This window comes from Peromyscus eremicus, chromosome 5 (genome assembly GCF_949786415.1).
Source record: "Peromyscus eremicus chromosome 5, PerEre_H2_v1, whole genome shotgun sequence".
Classification (NCBI taxonomy): domain Eukaryota; kingdom Metazoa; phylum Chordata; class Mammalia; order Rodentia; family Cricetidae; genus Peromyscus; species Peromyscus eremicus.
In genome coordinates, this window is record NC_081420.1 from 26327316 (window position 1) to 26353034 (window position 25719).

At 42.9% G+C, this 25719-nt stretch overlaps 1 protein-coding gene across 1 annotated transcript in view; it reads right to left on the minus strand.

Annotated features, from left to right (window-relative positions):
* Nucleotides 1-25719, minus strand: part of Ly86 (lymphocyte antigen 86) — a 67461-nt gene that overhangs the window by 20552 nt on the left and 21190 nt on the right. The window contains exons 2-3 of the mRNA XM_059262306.1: nt 15430-15516; nt 14203-14331 (exon numbers count right to left, since the gene is read on the minus strand). Of these exons, the coding sequence (XP_059118289.1) occupies nt 14203-14331; nt 15430-15516 (216 nt within the window). The remainder of the gene's footprint in view (nt 1-14202; nt 14332-15429; nt 15517-25719) is intronic.

Below are 25719 nucleotides of genomic sequence, written 5' to 3' on the forward strand. Positions count from 1 at the left end.
AGCCAGACAGGGTGATGAGGCAGGGAGCAGGACATTGTCCGGGAATAATATCGCTTTGGTGACATGCTGTCTTTGAGGATGAGCATGGCAGGAGAGACCATACACTTTCCTAGGTGGGTTCATCCACGGGAAGAGGAATAAAGACACCTTGTCACTTAGGCTATTGAGAGGTTTGATGAGGGTCGGGACTGGAAGCTGGGATGAGGAGAGGTTGAGGATAAAGCATGGGGACCACCAGAGCATAAAGCCTGCAGCAATACAGCTTGCAGAAGCAGGTGGGCTCACGTGGCCCCAGGAGCCAGAGGAGGGAACACATAGAACAAGGTGACATATTTCATAATTGAGGCTTCAAATGGAGCTGCTGAATCTCCTGTTATGGCAGAAATCAGTGACCAAATTCTCTGGGCTTGCATTTGTTAAACAAGTGAATAATGAGGCTTGTGGACACGCTGTGTCTCCAGCACGCTTTATGGAGGCTGTCAGGGTGTCAGCATAGATTAATGCTCCTCAATGCACTGCCCGGAAGGCAGCTTTTGGCCTTGCCTTCTACTATAGCAGTGCAGGTAGGAAGTATTTTATAGAAAGTACTTAATGGGAATTTTTCCAAATCTAGGCAATAGAGAGATTGCATCCTCATCGCTCACCCCTCTTTCACAGACGCAGGAAAGCAGCACACTGAAATAGAAGTAATAAAGGCACTTGAGAAGCAAATGGCTTCTGACCTGCGGATTTAGGTAGAAGAGTTAAGATGAGTTTTGGATAGGTCTAGACAGTGAGGCGGAGGTATCTTGGAGGTTAATGGCATCCTAATGATCATCAGGTGCAGATGCTCAGAGAGAACCAGGACAGCAGGAAACACCCCCGGGACCGAAAGGAAAGGAGGACAAGTGGTCAGAAGAAAGCACCTAGTGCGCTTCCATTTTGGACTTATTTGCATATGTAAAATCAGTAAGCACCATAGTCCAGGCCCTTGGCTGCTGTCAGTGCTAATATCTGCCCCAAGGGCAATATCATGCTTATATATAGCTCTCAGTGGACCTACTGGATATTGAAATTCTTGTAATTATGATATATTTACCAGATTGGACAAACAATTAAAATCAGAAAGTTGATTTATGCAGAAGAGAAGCCAGAGAGCAATTATTTTCTAGACTGAAGAACTCTTCAGGGACTTGGGATTTGGCTCTGTTGGTAGAGTGCTTGTGGAGCATGCATGAGACACTGGGGTCTGATCCCTAGCCCTGCATAAACTGGGCATGGTGGCACATGCTTGTAATCCCAGCATTCAGGGGATAGAAGCAGGAGAATAAGAAGTTCAGAGTCATCCTCAGCTATGTAGTGAGTTTGAGGCCATCTTGTAATACTTGATAAGTCACTTCAAATATAAACAAATAACTGGTTAAACAAACACCCTAGAAAACAGCCAAAAGCCTAAGGATTCTTTACCCTGCAAGAAGTGTCACTGTGGTATTTATTCCAATCCTAAGAGTTTAAAGTGAATGAGTTTAATATCGAAACTCAATTTTGTCCTGTAGCTTACATAGTGCACAGAGTAACATATGTTCACATCTGTTGTATTTTGGAATAGCTTTCAGTTCTATATTTTTGATGAAAACTGTCTTGGACAGGGACAAAGTCCCCATGAATCAGCAGTTCTTGTGGGCAAGCCCTGTCTCCTGCACCTCTCTAGGACTCTAACATGAGAGTGACATTATTAAGTCTTCGGTGTCCACTGTGTTGTGTCGTGTCTGTTAGAGATGTTTCAAAGGACTCATTTACATGTATACAGATGTACCCAGTGCCTTCACATATGACTCTCATACTCGTCTCTCCCAGTTTTTACATTTTAATTTGAGTTGGTTTGGGGAATAGGTTGGTGCTTTAGTGTTTCATTCATCATAAGGAATATCTGAGCTAGTCCTCTTAAGAAAGAGAAAATACTTATTTTGACTCAGGGTTTTAGAGGCTCAAGGCCATGATCAGATGGTCCTATGGGCCTGTGAGAACACAACAGGAACACGTTCAGAGCAAATAGCTAGGAAACCAGATAAAAAAGAAGATAACTGGGGTTGCACACCTCCAACCACCTAAGGTCCTCCCATTAGACCCTACATCCTAATGGCTCTATCATGTGCCAACAGCACCACCCAAAGGAGAGATCCTGTAAAGTTGGGGCCCTTCAGTGACATTTAAAGCAAACTGTTACAGCTGGGTATGACAGACACGCACAAATCATTAAACAGTGAATTCTTTCTAAAGTCAATTATTCACTTGGTGCTGTGAGGTCAATGCCAATCTTGACCACTCTGGATAGAATTTGCAGAGGTTAAGCCAGAATCAAGTTTGACAGTGATGTGCAAATTATCATCAGGAGTGGAAAAAATCACATACTCATTGATTACTTCATGACCTTGGTCTGAGCCTTTGCTAAAAATTCTATGTTCATTTCCAGCAGAGAAGCTCAGTGCCACATGGACCTACATAAAGAACATGAGTTATCGTACTCTTTTGAGTGGTTTCTCCCAATGTTTTATTTGGGTGGTGTGTAATGTGGAGGAGACCTCTTGCTACTTTCAAGCTAATTTAGTTACGTGGTCAGTACAACCCATAATTAATTTTTGGCTCTATTTAACATGACACTCTCACCATCCTGAGATGGGATATTTTAGGAAACCCATTGAATGGCATTAACTCCACTGAGAAGAGATATGGAGATGCGCATGCACATGCAAACACACACACACACACACACACACACACACACACACACACACACACACATACAGCCTGTAGGGGTCTATACTGTGGTGTGAGTTTGGAATCAAAAAGCCAGACTTGGGGGAGATTTCCTATGTGAGATGGCTAATGGGTGACCTTATTGGTGCTCTATGAAACCCTACCTCATCTGTTAAAGCTAGGAAAAACAGCAACAGTAACAACATCAAAAGCAATGGAGCATTTTCTCCTCTTACATTCTTAAAACACTATACTTCTGGCTGCTAAATGTATGAGATTTACTCCCACACCATCCACTACTTCAGTTTTAGCTGGGCATCCTACAATTCAGTTCAGCTCTGACACTAATCAGTTAGTGCTGACCCCACAGGTTAAGGCTCGATCCCACAAGACTGCCTTCCCTCTTCATTTCAGACGCCAACCACAAGCAGTAGGCTCTCAGAATATTTACACTTTTGCTTTGAAATTGTGGCTGCAAACAAGGGATTTACTCAAGCCCTTTGCTGTGCTTGGTAATTTGCAAAAACAGCTTGCAGAACTCAGGAAAATACTAGCTAACGTTTCTGAGTTTGTTCTGAAAGGTATTACAGAGAATACAAGTGAATACACAAGGCAGGGTATGTGCAAAACTGTGCATTTCCATGTCCATTCTAGGCACACTGCTTGCCAGCAACCTGCACTCACATTTTAGGGATCATGTTGGAGCTGTCCCCAACAAGGACACGATTTGGTATTAACTCAATCCCCTTATCAGAAGATAGAAGTGGGTGGGATGGGAAGTTGCTGGCTTGTAATATGACTTTGCATTTCTGATGACCACCTGCAGAGCCAACCAAGACTGACATAAGTAGAACAAAGATACTCATTACCCAAGAAAGTTCAAGGGGCTTAGTAGCTCTGACCATGACTAACATGAGTACTAGAGGTTTTCCTGGTCCCTCTGTGGCTCAGGAAGTTGCAAAGGTTTTAGAAGTCGCTGGGAACCAAGGGCAGAGAATATGTATGGTAAGACAGAGAAGCGATAACAAGGCTTCCACACTTCCTGAGGTTGACAGAGCGGCACATTGGTTAATACACATGACGTTCTGGCACAGGTTCCTACTGCAGTTGAGTGCTATGATAATGCTGATTGCTATCTGTGACAACTTTCTGAAGTGAACAGAGTGCTATTCAGCTATGTTGGGGATTGGCCTAACCTGGCTTGGTCCTGACTCCAGGGAATTTTATTTAATTGGTTTGGGGTACAGTCTACGTGTTGGGATCCTTACCATTTTAAAGGGAAGTAATATAATATAATAAATATAATATAAATGTTATACTAGCTAATACATAGGATAATGTTATCCATTATACTATATAACATCATTATATACATTATGTATAGTATAAACACACATTTTTATGAATATATTATATATCATATTAGTCTATATGTAATATTATATTACTTTCATTATAGTTCTACTCAACAATGTTACACTATATTACTACATATGATAGTGCTATATAATATATATTATAGTATGTGTGATATAATAACATGCAGCCCTGTCCAGTATTATAATGAACATCATTAATGTATAATTTTGTTATTGAAATTTTTTTACATTGATTGTATGTGTTTCTATACATGTGTGGGTATGCAGAAGTCACAGCACACTTGTGGAGGGCAGAGGGACAACTTTCAGGAGTCAGTTTTTACCTTCTACTGTGTGGGTTCCAGGAACTAACTCAAGTCATCAGGCTTGGCAGCAAGCACCTTTACCCACCAAATCATCTCCCTAGCCCCTAATTTTGTTTTTGAGAAGTCATATTTGAAAAACTACAAGTAGTTTTCACAATAAGCTAACACATCCTTATTAATAAAGCATAATACATTGATATAGTTTACTTAACTCCATCTTATGATTTGAATCTTAAATAGTCCCCAAAGGCCCATGCATTGAAGGTTCCCAGCCCGTGATGCTAGGGGAGGCAATGGAACTTTTAGAAGGCAGAGCCTATGGAAGCACTTAGGCTATTAGGGTGTGTCTTTCAAGGGGATGCTAGGACTACAGCCTTTTCTTGTCTTTGTGTTTCCCGGTCACCATGAGGTAAGCAGCTTTACTCCATCACACACTCTCGGCCCCCCAACGATGGAACCAACCGCCATGGACTAAAGCCTTAGAAACCGTGAACCTCAGCAAACCCTTTGTCTTTTCAAGTTGATCATCTCAAGTATTGTGATACAGTAATAGAAAATGATGAACATGCTGACCGTGTCTCAAACATTATGTCAACATTGCTGTGGTTTGAATATGTCCTTCAAGTTTTGTGTGCTGAGAATTGAATCTCTGAAGTAGCTTATGAATGGCACTTGGATGTGGAAGTCTTTGGGAGGTAATTCGGATTGGGTGGCATCACAGAAGTGGAGACTTCACAACACAATTAGTAGTTTTAGAAGAAAAGGAGGAGAAGCCCAGGCTAGCATCATGCTCCGTTGTCCCATGTGATACTTTCTGCTCTGGCCAGATGCCGAACAGTGGGAATTGGGTTTTCAGCCTCTAGAATCATGAGTCAAATAAACCTCCGCGTTCTGGCATCACTAAGCTGTAGAGCACTTGCGTAGCACACACAAGGCTCTTGGTTCCATTCCAGCAGTGCAAAGACAAACAAACAAATAGACTAAGTTCTTCAAAAACAACCAGATCTCAGATATTATGTTATAGCAACAGAAAATGAAGACAAACGTATATCAGTGATCGTGACATAATATGCTTTTCTGTCATATTGTTTTTAAAAATTGGTCCTGTACTTCGGACTTATGGCATACTGCGGCTCAGACTGGTGTAATTGCAGAGGCTCTCTAACTACACATGGCTTATGATTCCTGCACAGGACAACAGGAGTCTAGCTAAAATACAACCAAGATTAGTATCTGCTAAGGTAACCGTGATGAGTGGCTATGGATCAGAGCAAAGCTAAACTACCCAACGGCAGGGCATTCTGCCTGTGTGACAGTCTCTGAGTGTGTTGGGGACTTCCTGGCTTGCCTCCTTAAGGTTAGTAATTAGGTATGGTCATTAAGAGCATGTTGTCAACCCCACTTTAGCTTTAAATATTGATATTGATCATATGCAGCTTGTCTCAAAGCACTGAAAGCGAGCACATCTATGTTACCCAAGCTAGACAGGAAGTGGTATAGAAGATGCTTTGAGCCCTGTTGCTGTTTCCCTAAGCTCAGAGCCTGGATGAAGAGTCTGAGAGATCTCAGGGATAGAGGGAAAAATTGGCATTCGATGATCCCCTGATGGTCTGTTCAACTCTGATTCAGAACGTCCTACAGATGTTCCTGGAAACAGTTGGCTTGACTGTAGCATCTGGATACACATACATGTTACGTTTATACTGTACTGTGGTTTGTTCAATGTGTAACAGCCTGTGTCAACAAAAAAGATTAATATACTTTAGCTTGAAAATACCTATTGCCAAAAAAAGTGTGAAATACAGATACAAAGTGAACACATGCTGTTGGAGAAATGGTGCTAAGAGACTCGCTGGTCAAGGCCTGCCAAGTCTTCAACTGGTTAAACACAGTTTCTGCCAAGTGCCATGAAATGGGGTAGGATAAAATGGGGTGTGTCTGTGTTCAATTCCACACTCCACTGAATCTCAACTATGCTATGTTTCTCTTTGACTGCTCTTAGATTTCTGTAGGGAAGGAGAGTTTGTACCCCTCTCCCAAACGCATAAACAATGGTCAATCCTTGGATTCAAGGGTTGCCACTTGGCCTTTTACTTCAAAGTGCCTCTTGCCTTCGTAGCTGAGGTAGAGCAAGGGAGAAGAACACTACATTTTCTTCATTAATTTTTGCTGAACCTGACCCATTTGGTAGCTTTTTCTGGCATGGAGAACAGCCAGTTTGCAGGAGAGTGTGTAATAAGCGTCACTGAGCACTTGACTTGCAGATGGGGGCAGACTGTGTCATCCACAGTGGACAGCAAGTTTTCCTCCCTCTCTGCTAAGAAGAACTACAAGGCCCCAGGGATTCTGTCTCATGCCTGACAGGAAACAGCAGCTTGTGCTTGTGCTTGATGACTCTGGTTCTCCCTGGTGTCACTGGCTCTTCCGATTACAGTGTTAATCACGGCAAGTGCCCTTTCTGCAATAGGTTAAAAAACACAATGACCCAAGACGCCTCTGAATTTGAAGATTTCACTTTTCTGGCTCATTTAATTTACATAATAATTTGCTCAGCGCTTGTGAATCCCTTATTTGGTTGTTTTATACTGAATAAAGTTTCCTGGCAATTCCCCAAATGTGAGCCCCTCTGCCTGCCTCTGCAGTCATTGTCCCCATAGCAATAAGGAAAGTAAATGACTGTGGGCTGCCTGCCCAGCATCTAGATAAGTCCAAGGCAAGCTTTCTGAGCTGCTAAACAGATTTAGACTCCTTAAACTGTTTGAGGGAACAATATTTCTCCTGTTTTATTAATTCTATTAAAACCATGCACAGAATAAATAGAAAGGTTTTCTTGATCTTGGAGGACCAAGACAATTTTTCTCCGTGTGAGGATTTGATGAGCCTTCTGTGTCTAGTAATGCAGAACCACCTTTACACACTCTCGACTGGTGTGAACTGGTGTCCTTTTATCTAGTCAATCGTCTGTGCACACCAAATTCAGCAAAACAAGTGTTCACTATCTCTTTACTCTGTGATACAGCTCTATTTGCCATGTCCACAGAGACAGGAAGTGAAAATATTCATGCTTTCAAGGAGTGCAGTCTCATCACACATACACACACACACACACACACACACACACACACACAACTGAAGCTGAGATGTGGCTACAGCAAAAGTAGGAACCATGAATTGTTGCCAATGACAAAGCACTCAGTAATTTTTCCTATCCAGCTGCACCCCCGTAATGGTTAATCAGCATCTCTGCCATCTGCTTTCCCATACAATTCCCTGGCTCTGGCAGTGACTGAAACAATTCATCTGGTTGGCTTTGGAGGAAAGATTCTTGGGTTAAGTCTGCATGGAGGACAAATGGGAGCAGGTATTACAGGGCAAAGGGACCACCCAAATAAAGCACCTGCTAACACACAGGCTGTGGTCAGAAAGTGATAACCTGTTGTTGAGATGCTGAAGGTGCATGTGGGGGATGGGACAGGATGTAACTGAAGAAGTAGGACAGTGAAGGTTATGATACACCTTGCGTATTACAGAATATAGACTTTGGAATCAACCTATGTTCCCAGCAACAGATGAATGGATAAAGAAAATAGGATCCATACACAAAGAATAATACATATAGCTGAACACCTTGTTTCAGGATTCAGACAACTTTAAGGCAGGCAGGCAATTCTTTATTCAGTTCCTCAGTTTGTTCATGTTCTCAGAGGTAGAACACCAGGGCAATGAGCTGCCTCATAGGCTGACTTGCCATTTCGTTTATTCCTGTTCAATGTTAACACCACATGTGGTAACTTTGAACCATGGTTTTATAAATCTCTTATCGCAGGCCAATAATGTCCTGAATGGCAAGAAAAAACCTTGGTTCATCTTAGGTTCCCCAGAGTACTTGGCACCAAGTAAGGGACTTAGTCATTGTGGTAGGGGGAAGAGAGGTAGAGAAGGATGGAAGCTAGAACACAGAGTGGACCACAAAAGAGAAGAGGAAAGGGAGGAGGAAGGGGCAGAAGATTGAAGGAATAGAGGGTTGGGGCTAGTCTAGACAAAGGCAGGTAGAAATGATTAGATGAAAAATTTTTCAATAAAATACTTGCAAATCAAATTTAAGAAAACATAAGAACGTTCATTTATCATAATCAAGTCAGCTTTATTTCAAGCATGCAAGGATGGTTCAACATGTGTATATCAATATAGCTGAGCACCTTGTAATAGGATTCAGATAACTTTAAGGCAGTTAAGATAACTGAAATTCAACACATCATGTGGTGGACTCAAGGACAGAAATCACATGAGTATCTCAATAGATGCAGAAAAGGCTTTTGACAAAGTCCAACATCCTTTCATGATAAAAGTCCTAGAGAAATTTGGAACAGAAGGGGTGTATTTCAACATAATAAAGGCTATCTATGTCAAACCTACAGCTAACATTATATTAAATGGGAAAAACTTGAAGCATTTCTATTAAAATCAGGAACAAGATACAGGTACCCACCTTTTCCACTTTGTAAATATAGTGTTGGGAGTCTTGGCTGGAGTAGTAACACAAGAGGCACTAATAAAAGAGATTTAACTAGGAAGGACAGAAGTCAAACCATCTCCATTTGCAGATGATATGGTTCTATACATGAGATCCCAAAGACTACCAGAAAGCTCTTACAGCTGATTAACACAGGAAAGTGGCAAGGTATGAAATTATCACATAAAAATCTGTTGCCATCCTATCTACCAATGGCAAACATGCTAAAGAGGAAATGAAAGAACCAATCCCATTTACAGTGGAGTCATAAATGTGAAATGTCTGGGGATAAACCCAATGAAGAAGTGATGACCTCTATAATGAAGACCAGAACACCCACAGGGGGCCCACTTCTCGAGGGAGAATTGAAGAAGACGCTGAAAGATGGAAAACCCCCTCATGCTTGTGTGTTGGAAGAATCAATATTGTGAAAATACCATCTACTAGAGGCAGTCTAAAGGCTCAATTAAGTCGCCATCAAAATGCCAACATCATTTTTTTCCCAGATACTGAAAAAAAATTTTAAAAATTCATTTAGAAACATAAAATTCTTAGATAGCCAAGGCAATCCTGAGCAAAGAGCAATGCTGGAAATAACCCAATTAGAAAATGGGGGCACAGAACTTAAGTGAGAATTCTCGAAAGAGGAAAAACAAATGACCAAGAAACACTTAAAGAAGTGTTCAATATACTTAGTCATCAGGGAACTGCAAATCAACACTACTTTGAGATTTCATCTTACGCCAGTCAGAATGGCCATGGTCAAGAAAATAAATGACAGCTTATGCTGTTGAGGATGTGGGAAAGAGGAAAACGTATTCATTGCTGGCAGGAGTGCAAACTTGGACAGACACTATGGAAATCAGTGTGACAGTTCCCCAGGAAGCTGGGAATACATCTACCTCAAGATCCAGCTATACCACTCTTAGGTATATACCCAAAGGACTCTACACCCTACTACAGAGACACTTGTTCATCTATGTTCATTGCGTCTCATTTTGTAATAGCCAGAAATTTGAAACAGCCTAGATGTCCATCAACAAATAAATGGAGAATAGAAATGTGCTACATTTACACAATGGAATATTATTTAGCTGTTAAAAATGAAACCATGAAATTAATAGATAAATAGAACCAGAAAAAAAATCATCCTGAGTGAGGTAACCCAGACCCCCAAAGGACAAATTTTGTATGTATTCTGTTCTATGTAGATGTTAGCTGTTGTCTTTGATAAGTAGGCTACAATTTGTATAATCATGGAGGTTAGTTATAGGGTAAGAGATGAGATGAGGGGGGCGGATTTCCTTAGGAAGGAGAAATAGAATATATCATTATGGGGAGACAGGGGAAGACTGGGACAGGAGGATTAAATGGGGACGGGGAGGAGGAAAAAGGGAGTAAGAGAGTATACAGGGAGTAACAACCAACACTAAGGGCCATTGAGGGGTCATATGGAAACCCACTACTAGAAGCTTCTTAAAATATATACATATTACTGGACTAGGCCCTCTGGATAAGTGAGACAGTTGTTTAGCTTAAACTGTTTAGGAGGCCCCCAGGCAGTGAGACCGGGACCTGTCCTTGGTGCATGACCCGGCTTTTTGGAACCTAGGGCCTATGCTGGGACACTTTGCTCAGCCTTCGTGCAGGGAGGAGGGGACTGGACCTGCCTCAACTGAATGTACCAGGCTCCGCTGACTCCCCCGGGGAGACCTTGCCTTGGAGGAGGTGGGAATGGGGGGTGCATTGGGGTGGAAGGTTGCAGGGTGGGAGGAGGGAGGACAGGGGAATCCGTGGTTGATGTGTAAAATGAATAGAAAAATCTCTTAATAAATAATAAAAAAAATACATATATCAAAGAAGTCCAAATGGGGTCACCAAATAATGGCGGCGGGGGCGGGGGGGGGGGAGAAACAAAGCTTCAACTAAAGATTTTTTGCAGCCAAGTAAAACTCCCAGTGCCAGGAATGGGTTACCACTAATTGAGTTTTGGCAAAAGAGGGTCCATGGAAACCCCCCTCCCAAAAACTCAGGCTATTGCCAAGACTGTTGGTTGCTCTCCACCAACTGATAGCAGGGTCCTATTGGCGAAGACAACACTTACCTATCTCATTGAACAGGGAGAAGCCAGGCTGGTGCCTAACTAGAGCCTTCATCCCTACTGACTAGTGTTCATGGTACTGAACCAAAGGAGAAAGGTAAACACCAACCCGGCTACAAACCCTGCAGTCTACAATGTTGACCTTCCTGCATGATATGTTGGTTCAATAGTGGCACAAATGTAGGAGTAACCAAGCACTCTTTGATTGGATTTAAAGCCCACTCCATGCAATGGAACACATTTGGATGGAACCCTGACACTGCTCAGGTGGCCAAGAACCTGGGACTAAATAGGCCACAGGTCTAGGGGGATAAACAAATACTGTTGTTCTGCTAAAGGAACGGAAAAATGAAAATGACTCTTAACAATATTCTGCTATATCCGCAAAGCAGTGTCTTGCTCAGATATCATCAGAGAAGTTTCCACTTGCAATACATGGGAACGAATACAGAGACCCACAACTGGGGACAGTGTGTAGAGAGTGAGAAACTTTGGAACACTCACTCCTAAGAGGGATGTCTTCATCAAACCTCGGGGCTCAGGGAACCGTGTGGAAGAGAAAGTGGAAAAGTTGTAAAAGCCAGAGAAGATGGAGGACACCATGGCTAAGTGGGTAAAGCACTTGGTATATAAAGTCAGGAGCCGAGTTCAAGTCCCTGGGACCCAGGTAAAGCCAGGCATAGTAGCGAGTGTCTGCGATCCCAGCGCTCCTGTGATTGAGACAGAAAGCAAAGCCAGGAGAGTCCCAGAAGTCCCCAGCCAGCCAGGAGCACACAGTAGGAGAGCCTGTCTCAACCAGGAAGGAGAGGATCATCTTTGGAGAGTGTCCTTTGACCTCCAGCATGTACACACACACACACACACACACACACACACACACACACACACATACACACACACACCTTTCCACTAAGTTGAAAGAGGAAAACTGATGACATTTTGTAGTAAATTAAACAATAAGAAAAGATCTTAAAATATAGTCATATCACCAGGCAGAGTTCTTTTTTTTTTTTTTTTTTTTTTTATGGTTTTTCGAGACAGGGTTTCTCTGTGTAGCTTTGTGCCTTTCCTGGAACTCGCTTTGGAGACCAGGCTGGCCTCGAACTCACAGAGATCTGCCTGCCTCTGCCTCCTGAGTGCTGGGATTAAAGGCGTGCACCACCACCGCCCGGCTTCCAGGCAGAGTTCTTAAGTGATTATTTTAAATAAATTCCTGGTCCAAAGATGTGCACACACATTCACATGTCTCAGGTTTGTTTTTGGTTCACTCACTTTTTTCTATTATAGACTTGGGAGCTAGCCTTCCTGGATTCCAGCCATGGGTCTCTTACCAGCCTAGGAGTTGACATAGGTTCCTGAAACTTTGTGCCTCAGTTTTTGCATTTACAGATTTGGGGAGTATGGATAGCACCCCTTTGTGACTTTGGACTGTTAAGGAAATTGTTTCTAGGTATAAGGCTCTTAGAACAGTGGTTGGTACAATGCTTGGTGGTGTTAGCAGGTTCACTGTGTTTTTATGTTTGTGTGTATGTGTGAGTGTATATGTGAGTATGTGTGAGTGTATGTATGAGTGAATGCGTAAGTGTGTGTGAGTATATGTGTGTGTGTGAATGTGTATGTGTGTATGTCTGTGTTCAGTGTGTGTGTTTGTGTGAATTTGTGTGTGTCTGTGTATGAGTGTGTGTGTGTGTGTGTGTGAATGTATTATATGTGTAAATATGTCTGTGTATGAATGAGTGAGCCAAGCTTCCTAAGCCTAGTGTACATTTGAAACATATTTGGTCTTCTGTAGCTACAGGCTTTGGAGCCCCCAATTCAACCAACTGTGGAGAGATTTGTGTATGTAGGGGAAAGTATCTTTCTGGAACATCCAGACCTCTTCTGTCATTGTTCCCTAACAACACAGTTCTACGACGACTCACACAGTGTTGACATTAGGTGTGGTGAGTGATCTGGAGACAACTGAGATAGCCTTTAACATATATGTGGGTTCTGTAACAATGTTCTCCACTTTCTATGAGAGGCTTGAACATCTGAGTGGTCTGGTATTTCTAGGGATTTCTAAGAACAGACACCAAGACACAACTGTGTAGGGAACAAAACATGAAGTGTGACACTACCCCAGCCCCATAGTCTAGTGTATCTGATGAGTGGGGATGAGGATGGTGGTAAGTGCAGCAAGAGCGCTCTAGGCATGTCCTGGGGGGTGGGGGGAGAGGAGGCTGGGGTGTGGGCTTCGAGTGCAGAGCAGCTCACTGTGCAAAACCATGACTTTCTATCTGGTGACTCTCCCTCAATTTCATTCACTATTCTTGCAGGCAGACATCTTTCCTCTGTCTCCATGGTATGGGAAGAGGACTCCAATGCTTTCTACATTTTTGTTTAAAAAAGATAATTGGGTCATGTTGATAGTATCATTGTTGCTTAAAAATCTAGTTAGAGCAGAAACACAGCCAAGGTGGGTGGGTTCCTGGAACATAGAGTTGAATTGTACCCCCTATGGCCAACGAGAACAGGCAGGAGGGAGCAGCTGACAGAGATCAACTTCTGGGGAGCTCAGTGCAGAACAGACCCGAGTTCTCATAAACAGTGAAGCATCTTTGGGCCTGGAAGAGGCAAGCACGGGGAAAGGGAAAGTGGGGATGGGTAGGTGGGCTTGCCTGTTCTCCTGGGGGCCATGCAGAGGGTCAAAGCTTAGTGAACTGGCAAGAGGGGAGCTCAGACAATGTGGTTTCTGCTTCTCTAGTTGGAATGCAGCAGCTACATGATTCCCCCATGAGTCAGCGGCCTTTTCTTTTTCTGAGTTGTTGCTGTATGGGCGAGACCTTGCCACTGCAGAGATCATTAGAGGAAACCTGGAAATACACTGACCCCTCATGGGTTTTTGGAAACTATTGCCTCTTTCTGCTGCCAATCTTTTGAGTAAGATACTGTTATATGTATGGAAAGAGCTTCCGTTAGTACAATCTCCTATGCACGCCTCTCATTTCAATGCTCACAACATCTGTCTGAGAGAGGCCCTGCGCACAGAATTGCCTGGTATTTGTATGCAGTGGGTGATGATGAGTGGGGTGTGGGTTGCCCAAAGGTGAGCAGGGAGAGCCAGGGCTCTCTGTCCACTGGGACCCTGCTGTCAGGTGCAAGCAGTCAGTAAGGCAGGTGCCTTACCTCCTTTTCTTCTTCCACAGAAAGAGAACTTGGGCAGGTCTTCCTCACAGATGGGATAGGAGTAGTTCAGAATGGAAGCGCCTCTGGAGACAAGAGCTATGTCCAGAAACAGCTTTCTGATGTCCTCTCCTAAAGAGAAGCACAATTTCAGCGCTGTGTGTCTGCTCTGCAAGGTCACTCAAGCTCAACCGCATTGTCTAAATGATCTTTACAGTCTTTAGCCTGATGCGTGTAGGGGGTGGGAGTATGTCTCTTCTTGACAGAGCAGCATTTCTAGCTTAAGTTTTACCTGTTCTGGATAAAGCAGCTCATTGGCTACACTCCCCTCCTGATGCTCAGTGCTCTACCCATTACTGGACTGCCTACAAGTCTGATTTTTAGAGTTCCCTAGTTCCATAGAGTTATTTATCCTCCATGGTAGTAGCAGGGTATGCCTGGGTCTGCATATTCCCACTACTGTTGCCTGATAGATACTGCACGTGGCTTCCTAGAGAACTTCAGCGAGCTCTGTTGGCAGCCTCCATTTCTTTCTGGCCTCTTTCCCACTCTTTTTTTTTTTTTTTTTTTTTTTTTTTTTTTTTTTTTTTGTCTTTCACCTATTTTTTTCCTCTTGGTTTCCCTGCCCATACCATTTCTCCAGATGCTGGGAGACCAGATATTGTGCAGAGTTGTGGAAAGATCCAGTCATGTGAAAGTTCTTGGTCTTTGAGAATGATTCTAGATGCTCAATTACTGAATGCTTCTTCTCTGTTTTGAGAAAACTGGTCTTCTAGAAGGGAGGATGCTTTAGCAGTTATGGCAAACATATTGGTTTACTATAATGGCATGGGCAACCAGGAAGTGTGTGTTCTCACAGCCTATGGTGGGAAGAAAGACTTGCCACCCCTCACTTTTTTTTTCCAAATTGTAAGAACTTCCATTATTGTTTGGGAAGCCAAATAATGTGAGTAACAGACCATGCAGTATGGAGTTTGTTTGTGGTAGAAGTAATATGCAAGCCTCTTGTGTAACTACAAGACAATCGCTTCTTTTTTGCTGCTTATGGTGACCAGGGCCTGCAGTATTGAAGTGAGCATCTGGAGACCACAAGGGGTTAACTAGAGAGGGAATGTGAGAGGTGAAGTTGGGGTAGTGGTGCGGTCTGCTGTGCTAGTCAACGTGAGTCTTTGTGTGTGCAGAGGAGGAGGCTCTGTTATGCTCTATGTGAAGGGAATCACATCTACTTACTTAGAATGATGCCAAATCTAATGTTGAGGTCTGATTGGATCTGCTTGGAACACTGGTCAATGGAAAGGCCAAAATCCTGTAAGGGATCTGCCAAAGAGGACAGTGAGAGATTAGTCATGAGTCCATGGCAAACTCATCTGCAAATCTGCACTAATGACTTTTACAGGATTCACTAAAGTGCCCCACACTAAAAATGCCTGTAACATTTCAGCAGCTCCCCCCAGCCTGTCCATAATCACTGTCATGTTCACTCTGATGACATGCCTCAGTCCACAGATGACAAGTTTATTACTTACATTTTCTTCATCATTGCTTAAGTTCTTTTAGTCCCTAACCTTAGTCTTGCTGTCAGAAGGAGATGTATGTAGACACTCAGTTAAGATGCACCTTTACAATTCCGTTTTATCTTATGCTATCCCATCCCAGTAAATGGAACCCCTCCCCCCAATATTCTGCTCTGTGCAAGGCTATGATAAACAGTCAGGGGCTAAAGATAATGTATTTTACATGTAATGTTTGCTATTTTAAACAGCTGCTTATGAACCAGAATCAAAAAGATCCTACTGTCCCTCACCCCAAGCCATACTTCACATCCTGAGTCTACTTTGTGGACTTGAGGCCAAGTAGCAACACACACACACACACACACACACACACACACACACACACACACACACTACAAATCTGCAGCCCTCTGATTCACTTGTATACTTTCTCTCATTTCAGAATTTTTTTGCTTATTCTTGTCTATTGTGAAGGCTTCCTTATAGTCTTGAAAATAGTCTTTTGTTTCTCTGAATTCATAAACTCTGTTGTATCTGACATACTCTTCAAACTGTATAAATATTTCTAGTCATCTTTCAATATTCATTCCAGGACTCCCTCCACCCATGGGTACCAAAATCCATAGATGCTCAAGTTCTTGATATAAAATATCGTATTTTCATAGAACCTGTGCAATCCTCTGGTATATATATTCATTTATTTTCTTAAAGTGTATGTGTGAGTGCCTACATGTATGTATGTGAACCATATGGATACCTGTGGAGGACAGAAAAAGGAGTTGGATCCTCTGGAGTTTACAGACAGTTGTGAGCTGCCATGTGGCTGCTGGAAATCAAAAGTGGTCCCCCCCCCCAGATGATTTAAATCATCTCTAGGAGATTTACAGTAATTGTAAGTGTGATGCAATTGTGTGGGACAAGGCAAATGCAGTGTGAATCATAGCTATACTGCTTTGCTCAAGAAACACAGGAGGAACTCTGCACATGCTCAGTGTACTCCTATTCAAATACATTAGATCTGTTTTTGGTTGAATCTGAGGATGTGGCAACTGTGGCTATAGAAACCCAACTGTATTACTTGGTAATTTGCTCTGTGCCTTAACTGTATGGTACCTAATGTAAACTTAGACTCCTTTAAGGCAGGAACTGTATTTGTGGTCATTTATTTTTCATTTCCTTTTCCATTCTGCTTCTTACTGGGCCTAAGGGAGGAAATCCACCTTGAGCTGACTTTCTAAGAATTTTCAATCTATGTTTCCAAACTCTCCATTACTCAGGTAGTCCGACAGATAGGCACCCCACAAATGGGCATAATGAATATGAGTAAGGGTCATTTATTACGCTATCCACATCTCAGCTCCAAATCCAGCCTTTGTACTTTGCTTTGTGAGGCTGCTCCTCTGCAATCATTCCTCTCTTTGTTGTATGCAGTCAGGGCACCAGAGGGAGATGGAGGCCAGAGCCAGGGGCTGGCCTTGCTTTTCATCGTTTTCAGCGGTACTTGGTTCCAATATATGCTTCTCTTGCATCTTCTTGGAACCAGCCAGGCTCAGCGCTGTGTGTTCCCAGACCTCTGCAAAATAGTGCCTCAGAAGTGGTTACCCCTTCCACTGCCTTAGACTACAAGGTCTGTCTTCTGAGCATCCAGATTTTCATCCCACAAGCTTTTGCTCTTTGTTCTCCCGGCCCTCAAGGAGGCAACTCTTCTTCACCATTTGCTTTTTGGTTTGTCTAATTTTTCAATTCAATTAGCAAATTCCCTATATTAAATTACTTATATTAAAATTAATTGATTAGTTATTACTTCCTCTATAGGATCCAGACTGGTAGAATAAGGAACAATCTGAGAAATAGGTGTGGCTTTCTTCTTTTCACAGATTGTAGCATATAGACTCAGAAATGTTGTACTAACTTAACTAGATCCCAACAAAGAAAGTGCCCAAGTCAAGATGTAAACCCAGTGTTAACAGAAGCACAAATAAAACCACATTGCTGCTCAGTAAGTATTGTGCATTATAATCAATAAGTAAATCCTAGGAGATATATGTTAATTTCATTTTTTAGGATTGCCTGGGATATTTTCTGTGCAGGTATATGGCATTGGGTAATTCAGTTCCATACCTGCTTTCCACTGTGAGTTTCTAGGCAACGATGCGGACAATGTTATTACCATCCACCTACAGACCTGAGAGATGCATCATTGTCTCTGATGCTTGTGATGGAAGTGGCCCCTATGCAATGCCTGCCTGGCAAATCTGATCAAACTCCTTTTGGTTTGCTCTTGAATTTTCTGAGGGAAAATGCCCCTCTTTTCTGATGCTCCCTTGACTTCCTCCTAAACATTTTCATGCTGTCTCAGGACTTTTTCAGATTGGAAAACAGTGGCGGGGAGGGAAGAGCCAGTTGCTCCTGCTTTACATTTAGCACTCAATATTGAAGAAAGTGAAGGCCACCTAAATAGCAGGTGCTTAGGAAAGCACACCCTCAAAGTTGTGCGTTAATTTAAATTACCAGTCAAGGCAAAATGAAGGAAGTTATACGCATTGTTCAGTTAGCAGTTACATAATTCCAGGGAGTGCTTATCAATATTTTAAAGCTATACATAGGAGAAACTAAAAAGAGGAGAAAGAAATAAAGCCTTTTTCTGGTATTAGAAAAATAATTTTAATAAGAAACAAAGTCACATAGGATCAGTAGGTTGTTTGTTTCTTCTCTCTAAGGGAATGTAGATGCAAGCAGAAAGATTGTTTTAAAAGTACTTAGGGATTTTCGGAGCTTCCCTGGCAATTTTCTCAAGTTCATATGCAAGAGTGATGTCTTTGGATATAAGTACGCATTCTGCAAACCTCTAGGAAAAAGTGATGTCACTTCCTTCAGTTCCACCCTCATGTTAACACCCTGTATTTTCTTATGTTTCCATTTGGGCACGCAGCATGCTCTGTATTGTGTATATCACACACCCTGCCATTCCTCTACTAGACATGGGCTCCCAGAACTAGGAGTGTCATGTCATACTATACTAGCTCCTCAGTAACTGTTGGAAGGAAAAAATATTGAAGGTTATTTGGAATAATCTCATTGAGAACCTTAAAGCAAAATAATTTAACGCCATGATTATTGTCATTTAGTCTCATACAATCTTTGTGTACTACAGGATGACCATCAATCTCTCCAGTTTCTAGCTATGTGGTAAAGCATCCCTGCAACAATCCATAATGTGACAGAAACTGCTGAGGCCCCACCCCCCACCGCCCTACAAGGTACTAACTTACCCCCAGTGAAGTAGCACCGACTTAAAGAATTACTTTCTTATAGAAAGAGACCTTTGCAGGGCAAGTTAAGGGAGTGGGGATAGGAAATTACAGATGAAGCTGAAAATGTGAGGTGGAGTCTGGCCTAGGGCCAGAAAGATGTAAGCAGGGAAAGACATGGGAGCATGGGGAAAACCAGGGGGTGAAAGGGAGGACTAACCCAAAGGAAGGAGTGTGAAAAGCCATATGGAAATCTACTGTCTCACAGCCCAACCTAAAAAATTAAGTGGAGGGAGAGTAGAGCACACGTGAAAAGGAAGAAGAGGGAAAATACTGAGGATTAAAGCATTAACCAGGGATGGAGGGGGTGCTGAGAAAGAGGGGGGATAGTAGGTGGGTTAACTGAACCAAACCAAACCAAACCAAACCAAACCAAACCAAACCAAACCAAACCAAACCAAACCAAACCAAATAACAGCAACAACAACAAACCCCCCAAAAAACAAAACTAAGGATGTATGAAGAAGCCCCATAGAAACCATTAGTTAGTAAGATAATTTCAAAATACAGCTCTTAACAACGGAAGTTCAAGCAGAGCTACCCTGCCTTGGTGGACAATGCTCCTCCAGAAAAGTGTATATCTCAGTATGTACAAAGTATGGTGTGGTGATATTTTGTTTGTGCTCTAACAAATAAAGCTTGCCTGGAGATCAGAGCTCAGAGCTAGCTACTAGAGGCCAGCAGTGGTGGCACACACCTTTAATCCCAGCACTTGGGATCTCATGCTTTTGATCCCAGTACTTGGGAGGCTCACACCTTTAATCCCAGTACTTGGGAGGAGGAAGCAGGAAGTGATATGGCTGGGCTGAGAGAAGAAGTGATAAGGCAGGGTGGAGACAGGAGCTCGGCCCCTTTCAGTCTGAGGATTTCTAGAGGTAAGAAGTCTTTCTAGTGTCTGGCTGCTCTGCTTCTCTGATCTTTCAGCTTTCACCTTGATATCTGAATTCGGGTTTCTATTGTAAAGACCAGTTAAAATTTGTACTACAGTATGGAAAACCCTTCTTAGAACGATTGAATAGGGAAGCCCTAGAGGCCTCCCAGACCACACAGGATATTGCCATTGTCCTTGGCTCTCCATCATAACTACAGGGCAGAACACTCCTGCTGCTGACATCACACACTCTAGCAAGACAGAGAGAAATCAGTACCAAACTGACCAGGAAGCATCCTTCCTGCTGGCTAGCTTTCACAGTCCTGGGAAGTCCTAGGGAGGCTGATGGAGAGAAAAGACATTGGTATCCTACCCAGTGCTGGAATCCGTACTGCAATACTGACCTGCCAGATAAGATATGCTTACTGGTGTAATAGGGACATGACTCTTAGAGCGTAACTAACCACTTTCTGATTGGATTTGAAGACTGCTCCACTGGGAAATTTCCTGCTTGGTCCTGTGTCCTTTGTCAAAAGCCTGTGGCTGGGGAGATCATAGGCCTTGGTGCAGAGCCGATTCTCAGTATTTTATACCCATAGACCTAGGCTGCTCTCAACCCAGAGAGCTTCGTTTTGTAGTGACATTGCCTTGGTAGGTTTCCCAAGGCCCACATAGCATCTGTTTGGCTCAGGAAGGCCAATGATACCATTTCCAGATGTCTTGAACATTCTAGCATATTTGTGGAACAGAGTTGCAGGAACCAGTGGGGCTTAGAGAAAGCAAGGTCTCAATGAATCCCAGCTCCAGAGCCTTTCACATGCCTTGTACTCTGTTAGTTGCCTGGAATCTCCTGAGCTGGATTGACTAGGGTAGTGGCCCAGAAGCTGACATCCTTGCCTTGGTACTTTCTGGCCAATGTGTGTTTGGGGGAGAGGGAGTTTCAACTGGAATCAGTGGGAAGAAATAAAAATGACTGGAAATGCAGTTCTTTAACTGAGGATGGTGGTATGAGGACACCCCTCTGGGCGTCTGGTTGGCTCTGTCCCAGGAAATCCAAAGGGTGTATGTCGTCAAGTCCTGAACTTCGCAGAGTCCCTGAAGCCCCCGTGTTTCCTGCAGCCTGAGTCCACAGAACTCAGTGAGATTTCTCCAGTGTTCTAGCTGTATCCTGTCACTGTGGTAAAGATTCTGACCAAAAGCAATGTAGGAGAGAAAAGGGGTTTATTTGGCTTACAGTTCCAGATTCCAGTCCATCACTGAGGGGAAGGCAGTGTAGAAACTCAGCAGCTTGTCACATCTCATCTGGAGCCAAGAGCAGGAAGAACAAAATGGATCCTCACTGGCTTACTTCCTGCACAACTAGCTTTCTTAACTCTTAGATAATTCAGGGTTTGGCTCCTGAAACTGTGCCACCCACGTGGGATGAGTCAATTGACAATTGTCTCAGTTAGGGTTACTATGGCTGTCATGGAACACCATGACCAAAGCAACTTGGGGAGGAAAGGGTTCGTTTGGCTTACACTTCCACAGCACTGTTCATTATCAGTGGAAGTCAGGACAGGAACTCAAACAGAGCAGGAACCTGGAGGCAGGAGCTGATGCAGAGGCCATGGAGGGGTGCTGCTTACTGGCTTGTTCTTCAATCTGCTTTCTTATAGAACCCAGGGCCACTTGCCCAGGGATGGCTCCACCCACAATGGGCTGGGCCCTCTCCCATCAATCAGTAATTAAGAAAACGCTCTATGCCTGCCTGTAGACTGATATTACTGAGGCATTTTCTCAAGTAAGGCCCCCTTCCTCTCCAGTGACTCTAGTTTGTGTCAAACTGACATAAATTTAGCCAGCACAGCAACCAAGGCAATCTCTCACACACATGTCCACAGGCTGGCCTAACCTAGATTGTTCCTCAACAGAGACTTTTCCCTAGGTACATCAAAGTTGTGTGTGTGTGTGTGTGTGTGTGTGTGTGTGTGTGTGTGACTTGCCTGTATCTCTAGTTCTATAGCTTGGATTTAAAAACCTGTTGGAAATTGGCCAGTTTTCCTCATGGGGGAGGAATTCTCACTAAAAAGCCACAGAGAAACTCTGTCTTGGGAAAAAAGTCACTATGAGGAGGAGTAGTGTACTCTTCCTCCCTCCTCCCTCACCCATCAGCATTCCTCATGCTTGTGTCTAAAGCCAGCTTGAAGCTTCTGCACTTCCTGCTCTGGGAAGGCAATTGCTCCCTCCTTTCTTTCTCTTCTCCATTCCTTTCTTCTTCCTACTCTGCTCCCTGCCCTCCTCAGTCTCCCTTTCTCTGCCTCTTTCTCTTTTTCCCACATGCCCTCTCCAGTGCTTGTATCTGGCTGCACTCTGAGGCCTGAAACACCAACTTTCCCCCTAATGGATTTAACCTTCCTGTTCATTCTCACCTTACCTTAAGATCTGGTTTTGCTTCCTGCATGCACAGTTAGCAGAAAACAGGCTGACCCAGGAGAATGCTAATGTGAAGGCCAAGGATGCTAATGTGCTTGGCCAATTTCCAATAAATAAATTTGTGAAAGGTTCATATCCTACATAATAAAACTTGGATTATCTCTCTCCTATGGTCTGCATCTTCATACCTGGCTCAACCACACCTCTCCAGGATGCCCTAGGGGTCACTACTCTGCCCTTCCTCTGACTTCCCACAGCCTGTTGTATATGTCTTCCTCACATCTTTATCATCCTTCATCAGTACAGAAGTTAAGGCCATATTGCTCTTCCTTATGGCCCAAGATAGATATGGAAGTGGTTCAATAAATACTCATACATTTATTTAAGCATTATGGGATTTTTTTTGGTAAATTTTTTTTGTAACTCAACTGTGCCATTCTCAAACATGAATTTTGTTGCAACGTCCAAAAGTTGGACACATCTGCTCCCAGGGTGTAAGCTGTGACAGGTTAGGAACAGTGGTGTTTTATTTATTCATATTCAGATAACCAGTGTCTATGTTAGTGGGCATGCTCAAGAATATCAGTTGATTGGATATGTAGATGAAGAGACTAGAAAGTCAGGTAATTTGACAAGAGCAGAAGGTGCTGGACAATGGAGTTTTATTCCCAGCCTTGACTTTGATAGGTGCTAGTGATTACAAGAGAGGCCTGGTTGTGAGGCCCGTGATAGCTATCTCTTTTGCCAATTAGGCTAGTCAGAAAGCTTTGAGTGATTTAACTTTTCTTGAGAACAATGTGCTTGAGATGGAGTTTCTGGGTGTGCTTGAACAGCCAGTAGTCCAAGGTCAGATGCAGCAAACTTTTTCTATCTTTCAGCATTCTTTCCCCAGATAATAACAGACCTTATTTAGACATTGTTCTTCAGGCTGGCTGGTTACCAATTCTGCAAGCTCGTGTTTCTGTTTATGATTAAAATCCAGTGTGTGTTGAAAGTCTCCTTTCATGTGTGGTGGTATTGATAGGGGTCTTAATCCTTTTGCATCGTTTCATAAGATATCATTCGAGGGTCATTGTGGGGCTGTCAGTGATGATGGCATAAGGGTCAGACGCCATTGTTAGAATTCATCCACAGCACTCAAAGCCAACTTTTATCTTTTCTGTTTGTAAAGTTATTGTCTCGTCTGCACCGCACCCCCTTCAACTCACTATAGGACAAGAAGTAAGTATAGTGTGGGTGGATGTTTTCTAGCTGTGTTTTTCTGGTCTCTCCTTTTTCCCACTTGTCAAATCTCATTATTAGAGACTAGCACAGCAATGACCCAGTGGCTTACCTTCACATAATAGTAGTTCTGTTCCCGTTCAAGTCTCTTCTCCCAGTGTCTCACAGGGAATTTACTCACTCAAAGTTGTACATCCAATGGAGTTGCTTGTGTTTTCAACTGAGATATGAGATGCTTAGATAAGAGTCTTTGCATCAAATGTAATAAAAACAGCATCAGCACCAGCAGAGAGTACTTGTAAGTGAATCAAGGGTTTAAAGATTCCAACATTGTGCAGGTTGTTTTGTAATGATAGCCAGTGTGCTTTTGAGTGTCAAGGTGTGTTTGGGATGCTAAAGGAAAATTCTGGAACCTCTGCTAGTTTCCTTTCAACTGTAAAATAAATGAAATTCATTAATAATAGCCTTTGTGACAGAAAAGGGAAGGAATATATACAACCCTTTGGGCCTTAGAATCTACTCCCTCAGAATAACTGAACTTTGGCTTCTCCCAGCAGGGGAGGGAATGGTTTGTTTTATAATCCAGTGGTCCATCCTTTTCTGAAGTGTTGTTTTCAGTGATTGGCATTACTTATGATTAATTACTGTCCAAAATAATTGAATGAAAAATGCCCCAAAGTGAACAATAGGGATTTTTCAAATTGGTGCTATCCTGGGTTCTGTGATGGACTCTCAAAGCATTCCCTTTGGGAGGTGGATTGGCTCTTTGTCTGGTGTATCCATGCTGTATACACAACCTGACACTCAGCAGCTATCTTAGTTATAAAAAACTACTGTCTCAGGATCGTAGTCTGTTCAAGTAACTTTTATTTGACTTAATAATGACCTCAAAGAACAAGAGCAATAATGCTAAAAATTCACACATGCCATAGAGAAGCTGTAAAGTACATCTATGTGAAAAGATGAGCATTCTTAGTACTGAAAACAAATCACATGCTGAGGTGACTAAGATCTATGTAAGAGTGAACTATGTGTCCACAGAATTCAGCATTCTCCATTGCTTCACATCCACTGGAGGATTCTAGAACACATTCCCTAATAAGAGGAAACTAAATAGGACTGCATTGGGCATGATTCTGGTTCAGAATGCTCTTTCCCACCAAAGATGGCCACCAAGTGAGCATCACTGTGAATATGTGGAGGTCTGAGTCTCAGTCAGCCATTCTGACTTAATGTGTCTGGGTGCTGCCTTAGCACTGAGATTTTTAGCAGTCCCCAGGTGATCCAATTACCTATTTCATTTGTAAACCACTGTTTTAAGCCATATGAGTCTTTTTGCTAGACTCCTTGGTGTATAATCATGTAGATAAGTCTTAAGATATAATACGTTTAGCTGCAGATTCAAAGTTTAACCCTGTAACAGATTCCTAATATGTCTCTTTGCAAATCATATTCCATGATTTGTAGAATGTATGAGGATTTGAGGAGCTTCACGTGGGAATTCCTCCTACCCAGACCACTGATTAACTGTGCCTGGCTCCCTCTCTCCCTCTCTGTTCATCCTACTGATTTCTGTCCCTAGAGAAACAGTGTTTCCTCCAGTCTCAGTGTCTAGGAGCTCAAGCTAGACACAAGCCATGGGGGACCCCACAATTACCCAGGTGGCCTCTCTAGAATTCTTTGAAGGCACAGCTCTGCTTAAGTGAAACTCTTGTAAACAGCCTTAGGAACTTTTTTCTTTCTATTCCCTGAGCATCCACTCTCTACCAGTGTTATCTCAGCCATGGAAAGGCCTAACAAGAGAGGTCTAGGGAGGAAGGGGGCAGAATTTAAAAGAGAAAGAATGAGACTCAATGGAGGGTGGTGGGGATGAAGCATGGGGTGCATCTGTAAGAACTTCCCAGTGCAAAGAAGGGTAAATGGGAGTGGGAGGCTTGGGGGCTGGCACAGCCAAACTGGAGACGCCTGTCATCTTCAAGTGACCTGGGCTACTTTCCCAGATCACCAGGGCCTCTGAGTTTAGAGCAACAACTTGTAGGTAGTGTTTGCTTGGACACTGTATTAGTCAGGGTTCTCTAGAGTAACTGAAGTTATAGAATGTATTTTTCCTTCTCTCTCTATATATAAAAGGGATTTATTGGAATGATTTACAGGTTGCAATCGAGCAAATCCAACAATGGCTGGCTGT